Source organism: Myiozetetes cayanensis, unplaced genomic scaffold (genome assembly GCF_022539395.1).
Source record: "Myiozetetes cayanensis isolate MyiCay16 unplaced genomic scaffold, myiCay2020 scf9, whole genome shotgun sequence".
Classification (NCBI taxonomy): Eukaryota; Metazoa; Chordata; class Aves; order Passeriformes; family Tyrannidae; genus Myiozetetes; species Myiozetetes cayanensis.
In genome coordinates this window covers 37,319,413-37,339,362 of record NW_026088185.1, presented here as the reverse complement: position 1 = coordinate 37,339,362, position 19,950 = coordinate 37,319,413, and the positions used below count along the sequence as shown (strand labels likewise).

Here is a 19,950-nt window from a genome sequence, read left to right as displayed (position 1 = left end):
CCATCATGATACACAGAAAGGAATGTTTCTAAGGGACTGTTTTCCTCTCTGTAGCATTTGTACACAGAAGCCTGGGATGCAGATAAAAAAACCATCCACGTCATGCCTGACACACCAGACATTCTGTTAGCCAGGGCTAATGCAGCCAATGTCAGCAAGGTAAGAGCATTTACACATTTACTAAGCTAAGGGAAATTCAGAATGAGAGAAACATTTCTTTAACTATAAAGAAATGCACATTGATTAAAACGTTGAGAAAAAACTGTGAAATGTAGAAACCGCTTGTTAAGTATTGATAAGCCATTTTCTGTCTTGTCTTGTGTAGAAACTTTATGTACAAGCCTGGGAAGAGGCCAAGAAGAAGGGTTATGACATGAGAGCAGATGCAATTCCAATCCAGAGTGCCAAGGCATCGAGAGATATCGCGAGTGACGTACGTGCTTCCTTCACCTGTATTTTCAGTTGCCTGGAAAACAAGAATATGTATATTCGTGATCAGCAGCAACATGAAGTTATGGGACATTCACCCCACTTTCTGCTAACACTTCTTTTTGCTTTTCCTAGTACAAATACAAGCAGACCCACGAGAAGCAGAAGGGGCACTACATCGGGTGCCCCAGCGCCAAGGACGACCCCAAGCTGGCGTTGGCCGCGCGGGCCATGGCGCTGCAGAACGACCGCCTCTACAGGAAGGCCTACCACGACTCCAAGACCCAGATCCACATCCCCGTGGATGCCCTGTCAGTGCAGGCAGCCAAGGACTGCCAGGCCCTGGTCAGTGACATTGACTACAAGCAGTACCTGCACCAGTGGACGTGTCTTCCCGACCAGAATGACGTCATCCACGCGCGGCAGGCCTACGACCTGCAGAGCGACGTGAGTGGGGATAACTCTGGGAAAGCTTTATGTCTGTGGCTCTGTTTCATACTGACTGGCCAAATGTCCTCTCAAATGCACATTCATGAGCCTGCAGTCTGTCCTGCTGTGTTTATTTTGCCCTTTCCAAATCAGCAGTGCTTTCAGTCTGCGGGTCAGTAATATCCTGGGTGGTTCATAAGGAGGCCATGTTTCCTTGGACTGCCGTAGAGTGTTTGCTTGCAGCCTGCTTGCAGATTATGCCCTTGGTTTGCATGTAGTAGGTGTCTTCAAAGTATCTTTGTGAAAATGAGGGGTTTAGCTGTGTGTGGAAAGCACCTGGTACATCACAGTGTCACTGGCTGTTTGTTGTGTAACTGTGTGAGAAGGAATTTGGGGAAAGCTTTATGGGAAGTCCCTGCACAAAGAGTTAGAACCACAGAGTCCTAGAATGGTTTGGGTTGGAAGGGACCTTAAAGATCATCTCAGTCCAACCCCCAAGGGCAGGGACACCTTCCACTAGAACAGGTTACTCAGATCCTCATCCGCCCTGGTTTTGAACATCTCCAGGGATGGAGAATCCACAACCCTTCTGGGCAAAGAGTCATCTGTGCAACGCCAGTAACCCTTGGTTCATTTGCAGAACGTGTACAAGTCCGACCTGGAGTGGCTGAGAGGCATTGGCTGGCTGACAGAAGGGTCTGTGGAGGTGGTGAAAGCCAAGAAGGCCCAGGAGCTGCTCAGTGACCGGCTGTACCGCACGCGGCCCGAGCAGCTCAAGTTCACCAGCATCGCCGACTCCCCGGACGTTGTCCTGGCCAAGACCAACGCCATGCAGCTCAGTGATGTAAGCTCACCCTGCACTTCCCTTCCACTTGCAGGATGGCGTTTCTTGTCTTTGTGGTGGGCAGTAGAATTGGAAATCAGTCATTGGAATTACCCAAGAATTCCCGTTGGGGTTTTTTCCCCCATAGTGAAAAACCATTTTTCTTCTTTCTCCTCAGCGTCTGTATCGTGAGGCCTGGGACAAAGACAAGACCCAGATCTCTGTGCCTTCTGACACTCCTGTAATGCTGCAGTCCAAAGTCAATGCTCTCAACATCAGCAATGTAAGAGAGTTAAATGAAATGCTTGTGAAGTGTTAGAAAATTAACAACAACAATCGTCCTTCCGCTTTTTGGCCTCTGTCTTTTAGGTTTTGCTGTAAATGGTGCTGCACAAACACCATCTCCTAATGTGCTTGTAAACAGGAAATTAGATCCAGGGGCTCTTTAGGCTGAGAGGTTGTGAGTTCGTGAGCAAACTCCAAAGATCAGTGTAGCAATCCCTTTGGCACAACCTCCCAAATCATTTCTGTGGAAGAGCTTTTGGAGTCTGCAGACTCCTCAACCCTGACAGGTTTTGCAGGCTTGTGTTGTTTCACCCACTAGTTTCATGGGACTTACACACTGCAGATTTTGTACAGCTGGAAACATTTCCCATTTTGCATTTCCAGCAGGACTTGACAGGGGCTTTGCCTGGAACGTGTATTTTCCTCCCAGCCTTTCTTGTTGTTTATGGTATTAAACATTTTTCAAAAGCACCTGATGTGACTGGATGAGGCATGAAATATTTCAAGTGCTATTGCAAAAGACATTTCACTTCCCTTCTTTTTGTCTTGCTTGTGCTTTGATTACTGGGGGTCTTTTGAGTTCCTTATAGTCTGGTTTGCAATGGCATTTGGTTTCTGAATTTTCACAGATGTTAAAAATAAAAATAAACACCTGTTCTAATGACAGAGTTGCCAGAAGGGCTGGCCAAGCTTCTGTGACTGAGAAGGCACAAAGAAGGAGCCATCATGTTCCTGGGCTTGGGGTCCTGGAGAAGCTGGGTGTCTCTAGACACATGAAGGCACTTTGGGTTCTGTTCAGTCTCAAAATTGGACTGAGCCTCTCTGCCTACACTCCCTTTCTCGATAGGACTGAAAAGCTGGGAAACAAAGAAATCCCTGGGAGCTGTCAGGAGGCTTCAGAACCTAAGGCCAGTCTAGATCTATTTTGTCAGTAGAACAGATGTTTCTGTGACCCTGCAATCAGGTGTGTGTGAGCAGAGCCTCTGGGTCATGCACAGGTCTCTTACAGGGAACACAGTGAGATGTTTTTGGGAATATTCCTGCTACCTCTTTCTGGTTTGGATCTTGCACCTGCTTTAAGTCTTGAGTTTTCTCTTAAGACCCTTGCCAGGATCATTATTGTAATCCTGCCTGTTTACAGGGGGCAAACAGAGTAATTCCCAGGGAAGCAGATTTCAAGGGAAGGAATTTGTACCAGAGAGACTTTGCTGTGTTTGACAAAGGTGAATTACTTCCTTTGCAGAAACATTATCAGAAGGCCTGGGACGAGGCCAAGGCGAAGAGCTACGACATAAGAGCTGATGCCATTCCCATCAAACAAGCCAAGGCCTCCAGGGACATCTGCAGTGAGGTACAGTCCTGTCCTGCTGTGGGGGTGGTGTCTGTCCCCGTGTCCAGCTCAGCAGCTCTGAGCGAGGTTCAGCTCGAGGGGCCGAGAGCTTGGGAAGCTGCAAACCCTTCCGTGCAGGTGAGCAATGAGTGACTGCTCCTGTTACCTCTGCCCTTGCAGTACAAGTACAAAGAGACCCACGAGAAGCAGAAGGGGCACTACATCGGGTGCCCCAGCGCCAAGGACGACCCCAAGCTGGCGTTGGCCGCGCGGGCCATGGCGCTGCAGAACGACCGCCTCTACAGGAAGGCCTACCACGACTCCAAGACCCAGATCCACATCCCCGTGGATGCCCTGTCAGTGCAGGCGGCCAAGGACTGCCAGGCCCTGGTCAGTGACATTGACTACAAGCAGTACCTGCACCAGTGGACGTGTCTTCCCGACCAGAACGACGTCATCCACGCGCGGCAGGCCTACGACCTGCAGAGCGACGTGAGTGTCTCCAGAGACGTGGTGGTTGCTGCTCTTGCTATTTAATGTATTGCAGTCTTGATGGTTTGATATTATACAGCTACAACAGATCTGTCTTTAGACTGGTTTCCTCAATTTTTTATAATCTGCTCTTTTTCACCTTTAAAAAGCATTCCTTTTTCCTCTAAATTTTATAAAACTTTAGTTGGTATCTGCCGGGTTACGTGTGCTTTTGGAGTGGTGTGATTTGGAGGGGATGAAGGATTTGTCTCCCTTGCTTTGATGGGACTTAGGACTAAAAGCTAACTAAAGGAGGAATAAGGATTTTGGAGGGGACAGGAGGAGTCTTTTAAGATCTTAATATTCATCACCATTAGCAGCAGTTCCTTTCAGTTGTTTCCCCTCTGTTAAACTCCACAAACTTTAGAAGGTGTTGTTTAAGAAATGAACTACTTAAAACCTGGTTCCCAGATTTAATTTTACTTATTACAATGGGCATCTCTTGTATGCAAAAAGGGCTGATCCATCTCTAGCTGGATATGAAACATATACTGCTTTCTATAATTCAAAATAACGAAGGCAGTGATTTTAAACCCGGTGTTTTTCCTTTCCCTGTGTCATTTAGGCTGTGTACAAGTCAGACCTGGAGTGGCTCCGTGGCATTGGTTGGTTGCCCAATGAGTCTCCAGAGATCAAGAGGGTGAAGAATGCCCAGGAACTCCTGAGTGACAACGTGTACCGGACACCCATCGACAGGCTGAAGTTCACCAGTGTGGTGGATTCCCCAGACGTCGTCCTTGCTAAAACAAACGCTGAACAGCTCAGCATTGTACGTACCAACCTCCTGAAGTGCTTAAAGGGGGAAATCTCACTGCTAAAATATAGAATTAATCAGTGGCATTATCAGTTCAGTGCTTTTCCAAGCTTTTTATTGTTTAGAGATGATAATTCAGCAGAGATTTATGGGATTTCATGAGACTGACAAGTGAAATTCCACCATTATAATATAAAATAAACTGTTTTAACAGCCAAAATACAAAGAAGCCTGGGAAAAGGACAAGACCATGATCCATATTATGCCAGACACACCTGAAATCAACCTAGCCAAGGCTAATGCTGTTCATTATAGCCAGGTATGTTAATCATTATTTTCTGCATTTTCTACTTTCTACATTATTTCTGTTACTTTCTACTATTCTCTCCATTTCTCTAACATAGTTTGTGTGTCCTGTGAATTGTATCATTCTAAGATGTTGCTTCCAAAGCTGAAGATTAAGTCACACAAATCTCATTGAAGTCTGTCCTCATACAGGCCTTGTAACATTCCCTTCTCTGTACTGAGTGTCCTTAAAGTATTTAGACATTTTAAAACAAATGCTTACATAAAGCTGTTTTAAAATTATCATTGTCGTGCACTACTCAGGTAATATTTTACTGAAATAAATGGGACCCCAAGGCATATAAATATTTCCTAAACTTATACAAACACCCTTCCGTGCTTTATAAGTTGCAAACCTGGTGTTGCAGGCAGGCCCGTGGGTGTTTTAAAGGCAGCGAGACTCGCAGCACAGTTTATGGCTGGGAGGCAGGAGTCATGCCCAACAAAAGCCGTGGTATTTCAGCACACAGATGGCAGGAACTCTGTGTTTCTTTCATGGCACATGGCAGAGCATTCAGCACACGTGTGGCATTTTTCTGTCCTTTCAGAAAAAGTACAAAGGAGCTTGGGATGAGGTGAAGGCGAGCTACGATTTGAGAGCAGACGCGATCCCCATCAAGACAGCCAAGGCCTCCAGAGAGATTGCCAGTGATGTAAGTGCCAAGAGACAGCTGGACCTTCCCATGCCCTGAGAACTCCTCCTGGTAACTGTTCTAACGGTGAGCTGTGCTCTGTCCCCAGTACAAATACAAACTGGAGCACGAGAAGCAGAAGGGCCACTACGTCGGAGTTCCCAACGCCAAAGGGGACTCGAAAATCCAGTTTGCCCTCGACGTAGCCAAAGTGCAGAGCGAGCGAGAGTACAAGAAGTACTTTGCCAAGCTGAGGACCCAGTGCCACCTCCCAGTGGACATGATGTCCATCGTGGCAGCCAAGCACGGGCAGACTCTGGTCAGCGACACCGATTACCGCACGTACCTGCACCAGTGGATCTGCCTCCCGGACCAGAACGACGTCATCCATGCCAGGCAGGCCTACGACCTCCAGAGCGATGTAAGAGAGCATGAGAACAGCCCTTAAGGCAGTCATGAGTTGTCTCTTCTTTTTCTGCTTCAGCTCTAAATAGTGGGAATCTGCTGAACTCAGAGAATTGGCTTTGCTCTTTGGTAGGAGTACAAAATATATACCACTTCTGTTCTGCCAAGTTTAAAGGCTGCTAAATTCACATGTAGTGCTCATATTGGAACTATTGCTCTCCTCTGAGCCACTGGAAGTAAGAGCCATGATTTGTGTATCTTGCTGGAGCTGTAACTAACAGCAGGGACCCTATTGTGTTTTCCCAGGCTGTTTACAAAGCTGATTTGGAATGGCTGCGGGGCATTGGATGGCTGCCAAATGATTCTCTTGGAGTCAAGCACGTCAAATATGCTGGAGATCTCTTGAGTGAGGTAACAAAGTGGTTTTCAGTACCAAAATTTGCTTCAGGGTATTAGTCATCCAAAGTATTTTAAATGGGTAAATACATCAGTTTGTTTCTAATGAAAAAGACAGCTGTAGTATTTGCACAACATTCTTTGTGCATGGAGAGCTCTCCTTCCATGGAAACCTCCTTGCCTTGAGCCTGCATTCAGAATTCCTGTGTTATCCAGGCCATATTCCAGGGGGATCTGACTGTCCTCTCCTTTCTTTCCCCTTGTGCAGAGAAAGTACCGCACAAAGGCTGAAACCCTTCCCTTCACCCCGGTGGCCGACAGGGTTGATTACGTCACAGCGAAGAACAGTGGGGAGATTCTCAGTGATGTGAGTTTGCTCCCAGGTGTCTGGGCTACATTTGACTTTTAGGACTCTGTCTTTAATGTATCTTGTCTAATAACCCTGCACACACTCTTGTTTCATGCACAAATGATGTGTTTTCCCAAGTCTGTGATGGTGCCACAAGGCAGTCTCTTCTTTCCCTGTTCTAGATTAAATACCACAAAGCCTGGAATGAGGCCAAGTCCAATTATACCCTGACAGACACACCACAGCTGGATATGGCCCGGGAGGCAGCCAGGATTCTAAACCAGGTACATGATCCCTCCTTGGCAGTTTCCACTCACATTAGTAACTCTTTTAAGGTATTTAGAAAACCTGCTTTATTAAGAGCAACCCAAAGGAAGGATTTCTTATTGTTGTACTTTAATATAGGTCACATGTATAGAATGCTTTGAGTGGGAAGGGACCTTAAAGCTCATTCATTCCACCCCCTGCCATGGGCAGGGACACCTTCCACTAGACCAGGTTCCTCCAAGCCCTGTTCAACCTGGCCTAGAAATATATATATATATATATACACACACACTGTGATAGTTATCATTATAGTAGTGTTGAATTCCTCCTCACTTTTATTTTCCACAGAGTTTATATAAGGAGAGTTGGGAGAAAGAAAAAGCCACTGGGTACCTGCTGCCCCCTGACACGGTGCAGATCTCTCATGCCAAGCACTCCAGCGATGTCCAGAGTGAGGTAAGGATCTTTCTTCTTGGGAAAACAAGTGCTTGGAAACCTGAAACGTTACGAGCCTTGAAAATACAACAACAGACTTAGAAAGCCTTACAGTTTGGGCTAACACCCAGACTTTTCATGAGCCACTATCTTCCAAACAATTCAGCCATCGTGGTGCTAATGGGAGATGTCAATAATTTTGGAGATGTCAATGTTGGAAAGTCAGACTCACCCTTCCACGTTCACTCTCTCCAGAAATATCCTTTCAAAACCAACTGAGATAGACTTTCATATTCTATAAAAGTTAAATAATTGAAGTGATATTATGATTCTAATATATGGCTCTGATTTCACTTTTTTTGGCATATTATGAGGCTTCCTCCTTGAAAACCTGTAAGCAGGTACACACTTTATATTTTCAACTTGTGCATAATGGATACTAAAATTATTACACGATTCTTTTTTGGAATATACATTTTATCAAAACAGTGTGATGTAAATACTTTAAATAAACATCCACTCTTCAGACAGTCTCAAATAATTTGTTACAAAAATGAGATTAAATGCACTTATTAGCAAACATTTCCTCTTGTGTTGACAATACTGATTCCTGAAAATTGGTAGCATTTCAGTCTAGAAAATGCTGTATTTTGAAGTGGGAGGCCTATAAAAATAATATTCCTGTTTGTCTCATATTTTTATCTGGTCATGTACTGAAAGCCAAAGGCTGGAGAGCTCTGTCTCATCTGCTCTTCGTGTAGCTGTTCCCAGGTTAGAACCAACCTGGGCACGGTCAGTGCTGATTTATCCCTGTTTCTGCCCTCTCCCATCAGCTGAAATACAAAGCTGAGTACGTGAAGCAGAGGGGTCACTACGTGGGCGTTGCCAAGATGAGGGATGACCCCAAGCTGGTGTGGTACGAGCACGCCGGCGAGATCCAGAACGACCGCCTGTACAAGGCCAACTACAACAAAACCAAGTCCAAAATCCACATCCCTGTGGATGCCATGGCAGTTGTGGCAGCAAAGGAAGGGCAGAACTTGGTCAGTGAAGTTGACTATCGCCAGCACCTGCACCAGTGGACGTGTCTTCCCGACCAGAACGACGTCATCCACGCGCGGCAGGCCTACGATCTGCAGAGCGATGTGAGTGATGCTACAGACACCCTGGGCCCTGCCCACTGAGCACAGTGCCTGATTCACCCTGAATTAAACGTTTGCCTTCCTTTTCCATTGTCTTTGTGACTCAGAACATTTACAAATCCGACTTGGAATGGCTTCGTGGCATTGGTTGGATCCCTCTGGACTCGGTGGAGCACAAGAAGGTTAAGAATGCCCAGGAACTGGTAAATAAGGTAAGAGAGAACACTTCAGCAGTGGCACAGTGAGCGTTGCTTTCTCAGGCCCAGTGTTGAATGTATTGTTTCATCTCTTTGCAGAGATCATACACCAAAGAAGCCCTGGATAACTTTTCCAAATACACCAGTGTGGTTGACACTCCCGACATCGTGTTGGCAAAGATGAACTCTGTCAACCAGAGTGATGTATGTATGGACTGTTTCTTGTCATAGAAACTTGTGTGCAAGAATTAGTAGATGATTTAGTTGCTTTTGCTCAACTATCCTGTGTTTAGCCCTCTGTGTGTGTGTGAAAATGCTGCTTCAGTAATAACTGGCTCTACTGGGGTAAATAAATTTAGTCAGAATTGATATAAATGAACAACAAAATATTCTATCCAAAATAATTTAACATTTTTCTGTAGAAATGTAGCATGTGTCTGATTGAGACTTTACATAGGTTTTGCTTGTGGTAGTTGAAAATTGAGTCTCGTTCTCAGGATATACATAAGAGCAAATTAATGTTTATTCCCAACAGTTGGACTAGTTGGAATGATGTACTTCTCCTGTGGATTTGACACTGTGTTTGTTTTCCTTTTGTAGCTAAAATACAAAGAAACCTTTAACCTTGAGAAAGGCCAGTACATTGGGTCTGACGATACTCCTGCACTGCACCACGCCAAGGACATGTCCTTACTCCACAGTGAGGTAGGAGCCCAAAAATACCCACCCCATCCCTGATTTCTTGGTCTGGAAAGCAGCAGAACAGGGAGTGGACTTCAGGAAAGTGTTCTGCTCCGGTTTCTGTCAGAGGTCTGCTGGGTGGCACTGGGGAAGTTGTTTAATTCCTGGGTTTGGATCACTGGAATCAGGATAATTCCTTTCCTTTTTGAACTGGTCTTACAGCACAGCTGGGTGGTGTTTGGAAGTGGGAATAGAAGTAGTAGAGTTTGTGTGACAAAACCAATTTATAATTCCATCCAATAATCTCTTTCTGGGCTGCTGATGAAATTCACAGTTATTTTTTTATAAGAAAGGAAGATTGTAGATGACTGACATTATTAAACTGTTAGTTTTAAGTACTTTCACTAATTTTAATGGGAAACCTCTGTTTCTTGAAAATATAAGTGACCACTCATTCATACAAGTAGACACTTCCTAATTCAGTCTGAAGGCAAATATATTTAATATTTAACATAACAAGATGCATAAGAAAAGTGCCACTGACACAGTTAATGTTTCTGTAATACACACCAATATTACTTGCAGATTTTCCCCAATTTCGATCACATATCTATAAAGTTATCAATGTCAGTTCTATACTGCACTTTTAAACAAGAGTTCATATCTACATTTTGGATATTTTTGTTACTCTTCTGGATATGAAGTATAATAAAGAAAGCAGAAATCAGGGAACAAGTGTTCAAAATTAACATTAATTTACTTTCTTGGGAACCACTCCATAAAATTAATGGCATTCCATGTGTGTTTCTTGGGAAGGTTGTGTTTCTTGGGAAGGTATAATTGATTTTTTTTACCAAACCCTGTGTGTGCTTTGCCTAGAAACATTACAAGAAGGCTTGGGAGCAGAGCAAGCCCATTGGATACACTTTGGATGAGAAGTACATGCCTCTCGTTGGGGCCAAACACGCAAACCACATCAACAGCGAGGTCAGGAATTCTCCATCCTTCCCCTTTTCCCCCCAGGTTTCTGTTAGAGTGAACACTAAAACCTCCTCGTGACTATTTTGCAGCGTAAATACAAGGAAATATACGAGAAGCTGAAAGGCCATTACCTGGCTGGGAAGGAAATCGGGGATTTCCCCGCTGTCGTTCACTCGCTGGAATTCCAGAAAATGAGGAGTGCGGTAAGGAGAGAGTTACCTGAGCAGATCATCTGCCACTGTCCTTTATCTCACTGTTTATTTCACTAAAGAAATTCACTCTTTCACTATTCAAACATAAATACTGCAGTGCTTAATGGAGTTCTAGAATCACAGAGTCATTAAGGTTGGAAAAAACCTCCGAGGTCAAGTTGGACTCATCAGTCCACAAGAGCATCACTCAAAGTGATTCCAACACGTTTGTGTTTCCTGACTGGTTCTTTTATGGGTGGGTTAATTAATCAAAGTTGAAGTGATTTAGGAGATTAAAGAGGGATTTGTTTAGTTATTAGACAATAATAGAATAGGAAAGGCAGAATAGAATAGGAAATTAAAGACATGGAATAGGAAGAAAAGAAAGGCATGGAATAGGAAGAAAAGAAAGGCATGGAATAGGAAAAAAAGAAAGGCATAGAATAGGAAAAAAAGAAAGGCATAGAATAGGAAAAAAAGAAAGGCATAGAATAGGAAGAAAAGAAAGGCATGGAACAGGAAAAAAAGAAAGGCATGGAATAGGAAAAAAAGAAAGACATAGAATAGGAAAAAGTGATTTCCATTTCAGTTTAAGCATATGAGAAGTAAGAAATTGGGATTCTTTTGCTTTACAAATAAAAGTGTAGATTTTGAGTTGAAACAGGAATTTAAGAACTGGAAAAGTAAATGCACATGTTGTGTTTTGTTGTTATCAGCACTGCACATACAGCAAGTCATGCAGTGCCATAAAATCACTGTAATCCCAAATATTCTGTCTTTAATTTGATGAAAACCATGTCTGTAGCATAGGACGTTTTAGATCTTGAAATCTTATTAATTTTCTTGCCAGCTGTTAAAACTGCAAGTGAAGAAGGTCATTCTTGTCCTTCCAGAACCTCATCAGAATAAATGGTGATTAATATCAAAGTTAAGATTTCATGCTGTTGAATCCCATGGGAGTTTAGCTACTAAATCCAGAAATCAGGTCTTGGCCTGTTAGTCGAAGTTATGCAGCAAATCATTCTTATTTCCTCTCCCCCTTTCCCCAATCCCTGTTTTTCAGTTGGCCTACAGAAAGAATTACGAAGACACCAAGAAAAACGTTCATATTCCAAGTGACATGATGAACCACGTGCTGGCCAAGAAGTGCCAGCACATCCTCAGCGACCTGGAGTACCGATCTTACTTCCATCAGTGGAATTGTTCCCCTGAAGAGAATGATATTATTCATGCCAGAAAAGCCCAGGAAATTCTGAGTGATGTATGTTTATCATTTATGGAAAATCACAGAATATCCAGAGCTGGAAGGGACCCACAGGGATCACCCAGTCCCAAGTCCTGGCCTTGCACAGGACACCCCAAAAATCCACCCCCTGTCCCTGAGAGCTTTATGCAAACACTTCTTGAACTTATTTCACATTATAGTGGTACTTTTAATGTAATTGTTTCCAAGGTGTTTAAATATGAAGTACTTTCAAAGACCTTCCATAGTATTTAAATATTAAATTACTAACTGTGGCTTTAGATTCTCAGTAGCACAGTGCCAATCACTGCAGTGATCCCTGTGCATTATAATTGGGAATGCAGGAATAATAGCAGGAATAATAGCAGTTTTCTCCTTAGTTTTCTTCAAACAGAAAGCAGATTTCTCCCTAACTTCATGTTCTTTTTCATCCCTGCAGGCAGTGTATAAAGATGACTTGAACTGGCTGAAGGGACTGGGGTGTTATGTCTGGGATACTCCACAAATCATCCAGGCCAAGAAATCCTATGACCTCCAGAGTCAAGTAAGTTTGTTTGCCTTGAATAAGTAAATATTTATAAGACTTGTTTTTTTAATGATTCACTGGGATTTGCATCTGTTCTAGTCCAGAGCAGAAAGAAATAATTCCTATTATGTCAAAAATATTCTGTTAAATCTGTAATTATACAGTTTTTGAGTTTTGACTGTAGAGACATCACTTGTGTTATTGAAGGAGCAGAAAACTCAGGAGAATGGAGGGTGTGGTTTTTATCAGTGAGAAGATACAACTTTTTTATTTCTGTGTGGACAAGATACCTCAGGGAGATATTTCTGTTGGGAAAACAGTGTCTTCTGCCTTGCTGATTGTGCTCTTAACCCACTAGTGATGTATAATTTTTGTTATTCCTTCGTTTAGACTGGCTTTATATTAAGTATTTCTTTTTTATGACCTTTCACTTTTAGAATTGGTCTTAACTGAGCTGTAATCCCGGGCTTCAGAACTGATTTTTAAGGAAGCTGGCAGGGAATTCCCGGGTTGTTTTCAGCATTAATGAGTTTTTTGTTTGTTTTTCCCTTAGATAAAATACACATCTGCAGGAAAGGACAACTTCCAGAACTTCAGTGTGGTCACAGACACCCCTGTGTATGTGACTGCTCTGCAGAGTGCTGTCAATGCCAGCGAGGTGAGAACTTCCCCCACTCAGCCTTTTCCCCTTCTTCCTGCCAAGAACTGAAATAATGAACTGAATCTGCCTTCCATCTCCAGGTGAAATACAAGGAAGAATTCCACAAAACCAAGGACAAGTACACGACGGTGACTGAAACAGTGGATTCTGAAAGGGTTCAGAATCTGAAACATCTCTATAGCAATGTAAGTGTTTCTGAAGGTCCTTTTGCCTCTTAAGGTGCTACTTGCATTTTGTTTGTTTGAAGATAAATATCCAAACAAGGAGCTTCTCAAAGCCAGTGGTAAATAACCCTCTGCACACCTGACTGGGGAGAAGATCTTTTATTTCAGGCAGAGGCTTTATTTTCTAACTGTAATTCTAGTCTTGTCAGAATATATGCACTAATAAATGCATTCCCTGAATAAAATTGCACCAGAACAAAATCAAAACCTCATAGGAGAACAAACATGAATAGTTAGAAAGCATTTTATCACCCTTTATGTGCCCTGTCAAGATTAAATTTGATATTAAGGAAGAGTTACAGGGTCTGAATAAAACCAAAATGGCTTTTGATTTCTACTGAAGTTTCTGCTGATTTCTCTTGGTTGTTGGTTATTACTTAGGAAAAGAATTTTGCCACTCACACAGACTTTCTGCTTCCCCCCAGAATCTCTACAGGAAAGCCTGGGATAAAGTGAAGGCCACTGGATATGCCATTCCCTCGGATTCCGTAGCCCTGGCACGTGCCAAGGAGCTGAAGCACAATGCCAGCACTGTGAGTGAATTCAGGGCTTTAGTTTTTATCAGATCATCAGTTATGACAATGAAACCCGTCATGCCTTGCATATACTGTAGGTAAAAAAAAAAACTTTGTAAAGATTTCCTTTATTTTCTCTCTTTAATTGAGATCTAATATGTGTCTGTAGATAAGTAGATTTTGGGATAATCATTTGGATGATTTGCCTTCATGGCTTTTTGTCATGGAAAAAAAAAGTCACATTTTATAGCAATCAAAACTATCTCTTGGAAAGGTCTGGTTAGGGGTTTTTTTAGTCTGAATTTCAAGAGCATCCAGGTCAGAAAAACGCAAAAAAAACTTTAAATAATGCTTTACTGAGTATAGAAGAACATCTTATGCTTTACTGAACTGAGGATTATGACATCACTCCATGGATCTCTTTAAATGAAAGAGCTGGAACAATAATAAATAAATGCCTTATTCTACATCAATTTACTTTTAAAACCTTCTAGTCAGGTGTTATTTTTTGCAACCATGATGGTTGTGCTGTGTTTCCTTTGCCATTTAGGATAAAACAGAAAGCCAAGATTGTGCTTTAGAGCCTTTCCCTGCTTGTTGGACTCAACCAAATATTTTGTTACTGATGACTTTTGTTCCAAAATTGCAGTTGGCTCGTTGGAGTCAGTTATTTGTTGCATTTCTTTGCTCCTGCTCAGGTGAAATACCGTGAGGAGTATGACAAGTTCAAAGCCCTGTACACGATCCCCAAGGGGGTGGAGGATGATCCCAACACGGAACGGTGCCTCAGAGTTGGGAAGCTCAACATTGATGTAAGTGTTGGCTTTGGGGGTGTGTTCTCCTGCTGAAACCATGCTTACCTCAGAAGAGGCCACTCAAAGGACCCACAGTGACCCAGGTGTCCCATTTCCACGTGCATGTGGCAGTGGAATTGCCAAGTTCTGGAATACACCTACAAATGAAAGCTTTTTTGACTCAAGTGTTACTTTGCCTGCTCAGCCAAACTTTGGTGTGACAGTGAAACCACACATCCTGCCTCCTTTTAACTCTCCAGCACAATGAAAATTGACCAAATCTTATTTTATCACCCTTGGTAAGGCTCTACAAATTATCTTTCGAGCAGACAGGGTGTAAATTTTGCTGTGGCCAAAGTGATACCAATGATTTTCTTCAACTTCCCCAGCAGTTTACGCTCAGGACGGTGAATGTTCTGCTCTAACCCCGCAGAGACTGTACAAAGAGGCCTACGAGAAGACCAAAGCCAAGGTGCACATCATACCAGACATGGTGGACATCGTGGCTGCCAAGGACGCCCAGAAGAAGATCAGCGAGGTCGATTACCGCACCCGCCTGCACGAGTGGCTCTGCCTGCCCGACCTGCAGGTCAACACCCACGTCCGCATGGTCACCGACCAAGTCAGCGACGTGAGTGCACACAGCTCGTCCTCCTGGCTTGCCTCACCAAAGATTCTTGGCTTGCTGCTCCGCTGGAGGGAAATGAGTCAGCCAAAATTCGGTTGGAGAGCTCTGAAATGGCTGCTGGGACCCCATCTGTGCTGGTTCTGGAGCACCTGGCAATGGATGTGTGACTGGGATGGGGCTGGGTTGGGTTGAATCACAGAGTCCCACACTGGTTTGGGTTGGGAGGGACCTTAAAGCCCATCCATTCCCACCCCCTGTCATTGGAAGGGACACCTTCCACTAGATCGGGTTGCTCCAACCTGGCCAAGGACAATTCCAGAGATGGGGAATCCACAACCTCTCTGGGCAACAATTCCAGTAACTTCAGGGTTGTCACCTGTAGGCACCGGGTCATGGCATTACAGTTCTACCAGCTCAGCCACCCTGTCTGTAAATTGTCCTTTATGGGGTTGCATAAGGTGTGGAAACTTTGGGAGTCTGAGAAATTCCCATTTGTGTGAAGCTTCTACACACTGGTCAGCCCAGGAACAGGCCTGGGATCTGTCAGTAAATCAGTGCCCAGTAGGATATACAGGCAGTTTTTATAAAAAAGGTTTGGATTTTTAATTTATTGGCCAAATTAAAGCAATGAAGAAACTCACTTAAATTCCAAAAGGAATTGTTTTGATTTTTTTCAAACAAAAAAGTCAACGTACTAGAAATCTTAGCTGACACTTGTGTTTCAGACTAGGAATAAGGGATCAGATCCTAGTGGAATTCTTACTGATTTTCCCTGCTCTGACACTTCAGGTGATCTACAAGGATGATCTGAACTGGCTGAAAGGCATTGGCTGCTTTGTTTGGGACACCCCAGAAATCCTCCACGCCAAGCAGGCCTATGATCTCCGCAGTGATGTGAGTGAATACACTGATTTTGCTTCTTGCAAGGGTTTTTTCACTCCATTGTAGCTTTATTCCCATCCAGATGTCATCTGGAAAATGTTTATATCCTTCTCTACTGAAGCCATAATTTCAATATACTTTCTGTTTCAATGCTGGTTCACTAATAGAATAGTTCAGTCTTAAAATAAATAGCAAATACAACAATATATTCAATTACCAATGACTGGACTTACTAATCAAAGCTCTTGCATTTCTCCCTGCAGATTAAGTACAAATCTAAGGCAGAAAAGATGAAGAAGGACTTCACTGTGGTCACAGACACCCCTGTCTATGTCCAGAATGTCCTCAGTGCCTTGAATTTAAGTGAGGTAAGTGTTTGTGTCACCTCCCACCCCAATATTCCATATGCCACTACCTCACAAGTGCTAGAAATGTGTCTTTTAATATATATTTTTAATAAATTAATCTTAATCAATCACTGCTGATTATCTACAGCTCGTTGTGGGCACAATCACTAAAAGCCTTAATGGCCTGAAGCCAAAGAACTTCCACCCAGGTTTTATTTCTTCATGCAAAGAGCACAGGCTGTGAGGGAACACCACAACTCAGATTTTTTTTCTCCTTCCCAGGCTGTGTATCGTGGGGATTACGTGAAGAACATTAAAGGCAAAATGATTTCTACTGACAAAACCATCGATTTGGAGCGGGCATACAATGCAAACAGGATACAGAGCGAGGTGAGTAGGAAACTTTGGGGTCCCCAGAGTTCTTCATGCTAAAAAGTGAATTTTTTTCTATGTTAATGTCTGATTTGAGCTTTTCAGGTGAAGCCACGTGTCAGTGCTGTAAAATGGAAGTGGGAAAATATCCCTCCTTCCTTACAAGGATGCATTTAGTGCAGCCATGAGGGGAAGTTTTGCCAGTTGTGATCCAGAGGTCTCTGGGGTTGAGGTTTTACCCTCCCATGTTACCCACAGTTGTCACAAACTCCCTCTCCCTTCTCTTGCAGAATTTGTATCGCTGGGCTGGTGTGAATGCCCTGCCCACTGGGTACAGCCTTCCCACGGACACTCCCAACTTCCAGCATGCAAAACACGCCCAGCACATTGGCAGTGATGTAAGTCCTGGATCCAATCCTCCCACACCCTGGGGATGATCAACAGTCCCACAAAAGAGCCTCTCAACTTGGCCAATTGCTGTCAACATATTAATTGTCTCAGGAACGTGAAATACCTTATTAGATGCAAGAGAAATGTAATATATATATATATAAATGTAATCTGTTATTAATCTTGGGCCATCTGATAAAGGTATTTAACTCTGATATAGCTCCATCTCACTTATTTCTCCCCAAAAACCTGGCTCTTCAGGCAGCACAAATTGCTGTCAGAAGCGCAGTGTAAGTAGAACCACGACCAAACTGAGATTCTCTCTGTTTTCTCCACTTTCTAGCTGAAGTACAAAGAAGCCTATGAGCACATGAAAGCCAAAGGTTATACTCTGGGGCCTAAAGATGTTGGTTTTGAAACTGTGAGGAAAGTGAATGAAGTCATTAATGAGGTATGGTAAATAGATGTATCTGCTTTCAGTTGTATTTGTGAATGGTGGCAGGACACTGACTGGGAAATTGTTCTTTGAGGCTTTTAAGAGCAGTTTAGATAAATATCCATCAGGAGTGGCAAGGAACCATTAATACAGGGGAAAACTGTTAGCATAATATAAAACTGCAGCCTAATTTTGTTGGCCAATCTGCTGCTCTGTGGTTAAAGTTGAATAGAAATTATTAATATCTGTATGGCATTGGCTCTCAATAGTTTTAGCTTTTATATGTATTTACTCACTCCTTTGATCACTGGCTTTAATAGGATGAAAATTAAACAATACATAGTTACATATGCTTAGGGTTAGAACCTAAGAATCTCCATGAATTATTTAATTTATAAAGATTAAAGGTGCTGCTGTTGAAAACAGCTGTGGAAAATCTTTGCCTGGGTAGAAACCAGCATTTGTGTCAGGAGCGCTTCCACTGGGCCAAACTGCTTTGCTGTTCTGATGTTATGACGTGTGCTGAAGGGTTTTAAACTGTGTTAAAACGTTTTAAAAACACGTTAACACGGAGGATGTTGTCCCTTCTGTCACAGAGGCTCTACAGGGCAACCTACCACAAGAACAAGGACAAGATCCACACCACCCCGGACACCCCCGAAATCCGGCAGGTCCGAGCGACCCAGGAGGCTGTCAGTGATGTAGGTGCCTTCCCACCAGCACAGACACAGAAAGCTGAGATTGTCCAGTGCCCAAACATGTGAAATGCTGGCTTTTGCCCTTTGTCTTTCAGCTCATCTACAAGTCAGATTTCTTCAAGCTGCAGGGCCACCTGATCTCCCTGCCTTACACCCCGCACGTGCTGCACTGCCGCTACGTCGGGGACATCACCAGTGACGTGAGTGACTCCTGCTCAGCTGCTTTACAGTGTTTTATACCCAAAGTGGGATTTGCCTTCTCCCATTTCCATTCTGTTCTGCATTCAGTAAATGCTTTGTCACTGTGTTTAGGGGCTGATCAGTGAAATTCTCCCCGGAGCTGACTGGTGGTTTTTCTTTCTCTCACAGATCAAATACAAAGAGGACCTGAGGTGGTTGAAGGGCCTGGGTTGTTTCCTCTATGACACTCCTGACATGGTCCGTGCTCGTGACCTCAAAAAGCTTTGGGTAAGAGTTTTTTCTTCTGGAACCCCCTGTAACAACATCTGATTTATTTCTGTGCGTTGAGGAAGGGAAATACTCATTGCTCATGAGAATGAGCAAAGACCTGGGACAGAATTTCTTGCCATGCAGCCAATCAGTTGTTTCAAAGCACTGCCAGCTTACACTACAAATGTCCTTTACACTGTAAAATTTCCTTTCCTACCAGGAATAATAAAAGCTTCCTAAATAAAACTGCTTTTTCCTTTCCAGTCTAATTACATATACACTAGTAATGCAAAGAAGATGTGGGCCAAATTCAACGTGGTGTTGGATACTCCTGGATACAGAGCAGTGCAGGAGCTAAAAACCCACTTGAGTGAAGTAAGTCCTGTGTTATTTTTTGCACCATTTCATACCTATAATTAACCTCTCCTTGTTTGTTTGTTGGTTTGATTTGGTTTTTGTTTTGTTTTCCTGAAATGTTTTAATTGCAAAGCTGTTAAAAGAACAGAAGAAATAATTCCTGGACCTGTCTTTTTTTCCAGCTGGTTTACAGAGCTGCAGGCAACGAGCTGAAGACAAAATACACCTCCATCCTGGACACACCTGACTTGATAAGAGCCAAGGAAGGACAAAAAATACAGAGCCAGGTGAAAAACTTGTATTAATGGAAAAATAATCAGGGGGCCCCTCTTAGCAAAATCTTTCCAGGCCATTTTAAATCCATGTAGAAAATGGTGTGGTTATGTCTATATTTTGAATTTACAGAGGTTTTTCAGAGTTATAAAGTAGAATTTACTTGCAGTGGATATTTTTTTTAAATTATTTTCTCCCTGCTGCAGTACCTGTACGTGGAACTTGCCACAAAAGAGAGGCCCCATCATCATGCTGATGGTCAGACTCAAGCCTTTACACATGCCAGGCAAGTCAAGGACATGATCAGCGAGGTAAGATATTGCTTTTTTCATTTGCTACCATTATGCTGAACTCTTTGGAAGTTTTATTTCTAATTTTAGTAATAATTTCAAGGCCATTTTCCCTACATTTAGTTTTTTCTCTCTTATGCTTAAGTTCCACATTTCCTTTGCAAGTTCTGCTCAAAGAAACCACTTTTAAAATATGTTTCTGTGTTTTATAAGGTACCTGTTTCTGAAGTGACTTGTTTGCAGATTGGCAAAGCCTGAGATT

At 43.0% G+C, this 19,950-nt stretch overlaps 1 protein-coding gene across 1 annotated transcript in view; it reads left to right on the top strand.

Moving 5' to 3' along the window:
- NEB (nebulin) overlaps window positions 1-19,950 on the top strand; it is a 97,700-nt gene that overhangs the window by 43,545 nt on the left and 34,205 nt on the right. The window contains 35 exon segments of the mRNA XM_050340518.1: window positions 55-159; window positions 326-433; window positions 3,477-3,788; window positions 4,393-4,596; window positions 4,796-4,900; window positions 5,475-5,579; window positions 5,668-5,979; window positions 6,270-6,374; window positions 6,628-6,726; window positions 6,891-6,992; window positions 7,324-7,431; window positions 8,244-8,555; window positions 8,660-8,764; window positions 8,849-8,953; window positions 9,350-9,454; window positions 10,310-10,417; window positions 10,501-10,614; window positions 11,666-11,863; window positions 12,285-12,389; window positions 12,925-13,029; window positions 13,113-13,217; window positions 13,682-13,789; window positions 14,470-14,583; window positions 14,999-15,196; window positions 15,983-16,087; window positions 16,339-16,443; window positions 16,705-16,812; window positions 17,085-17,192; window positions 17,528-17,635; window positions 18,217-18,321; window positions 18,414-18,518; window positions 18,688-18,786; window positions 19,033-19,143; window positions 19,308-19,412; window positions 19,605-19,709. Of these exon segments, the coding sequence (XP_050196475.1) occupies window positions 55-159; window positions 326-433; window positions 3,477-3,788; window positions 4,393-4,596; window positions 4,796-4,900; window positions 5,475-5,579; window positions 5,668-5,979; window positions 6,270-6,374; window positions 6,628-6,726; window positions 6,891-6,992; window positions 7,324-7,431; window positions 8,244-8,555; window positions 8,660-8,764; window positions 8,849-8,953; window positions 9,350-9,454; window positions 10,310-10,417; window positions 10,501-10,614; window positions 11,666-11,863; window positions 12,285-12,389; window positions 12,925-13,029; window positions 13,113-13,217; window positions 13,682-13,789; window positions 14,470-14,583; window positions 14,999-15,196; window positions 15,983-16,087; window positions 16,339-16,443; window positions 16,705-16,812; window positions 17,085-17,192; window positions 17,528-17,635; window positions 18,217-18,321; window positions 18,414-18,518; window positions 18,688-18,786; window positions 19,033-19,143; window positions 19,308-19,412; window positions 19,605-19,709 (4,611 nt within the window).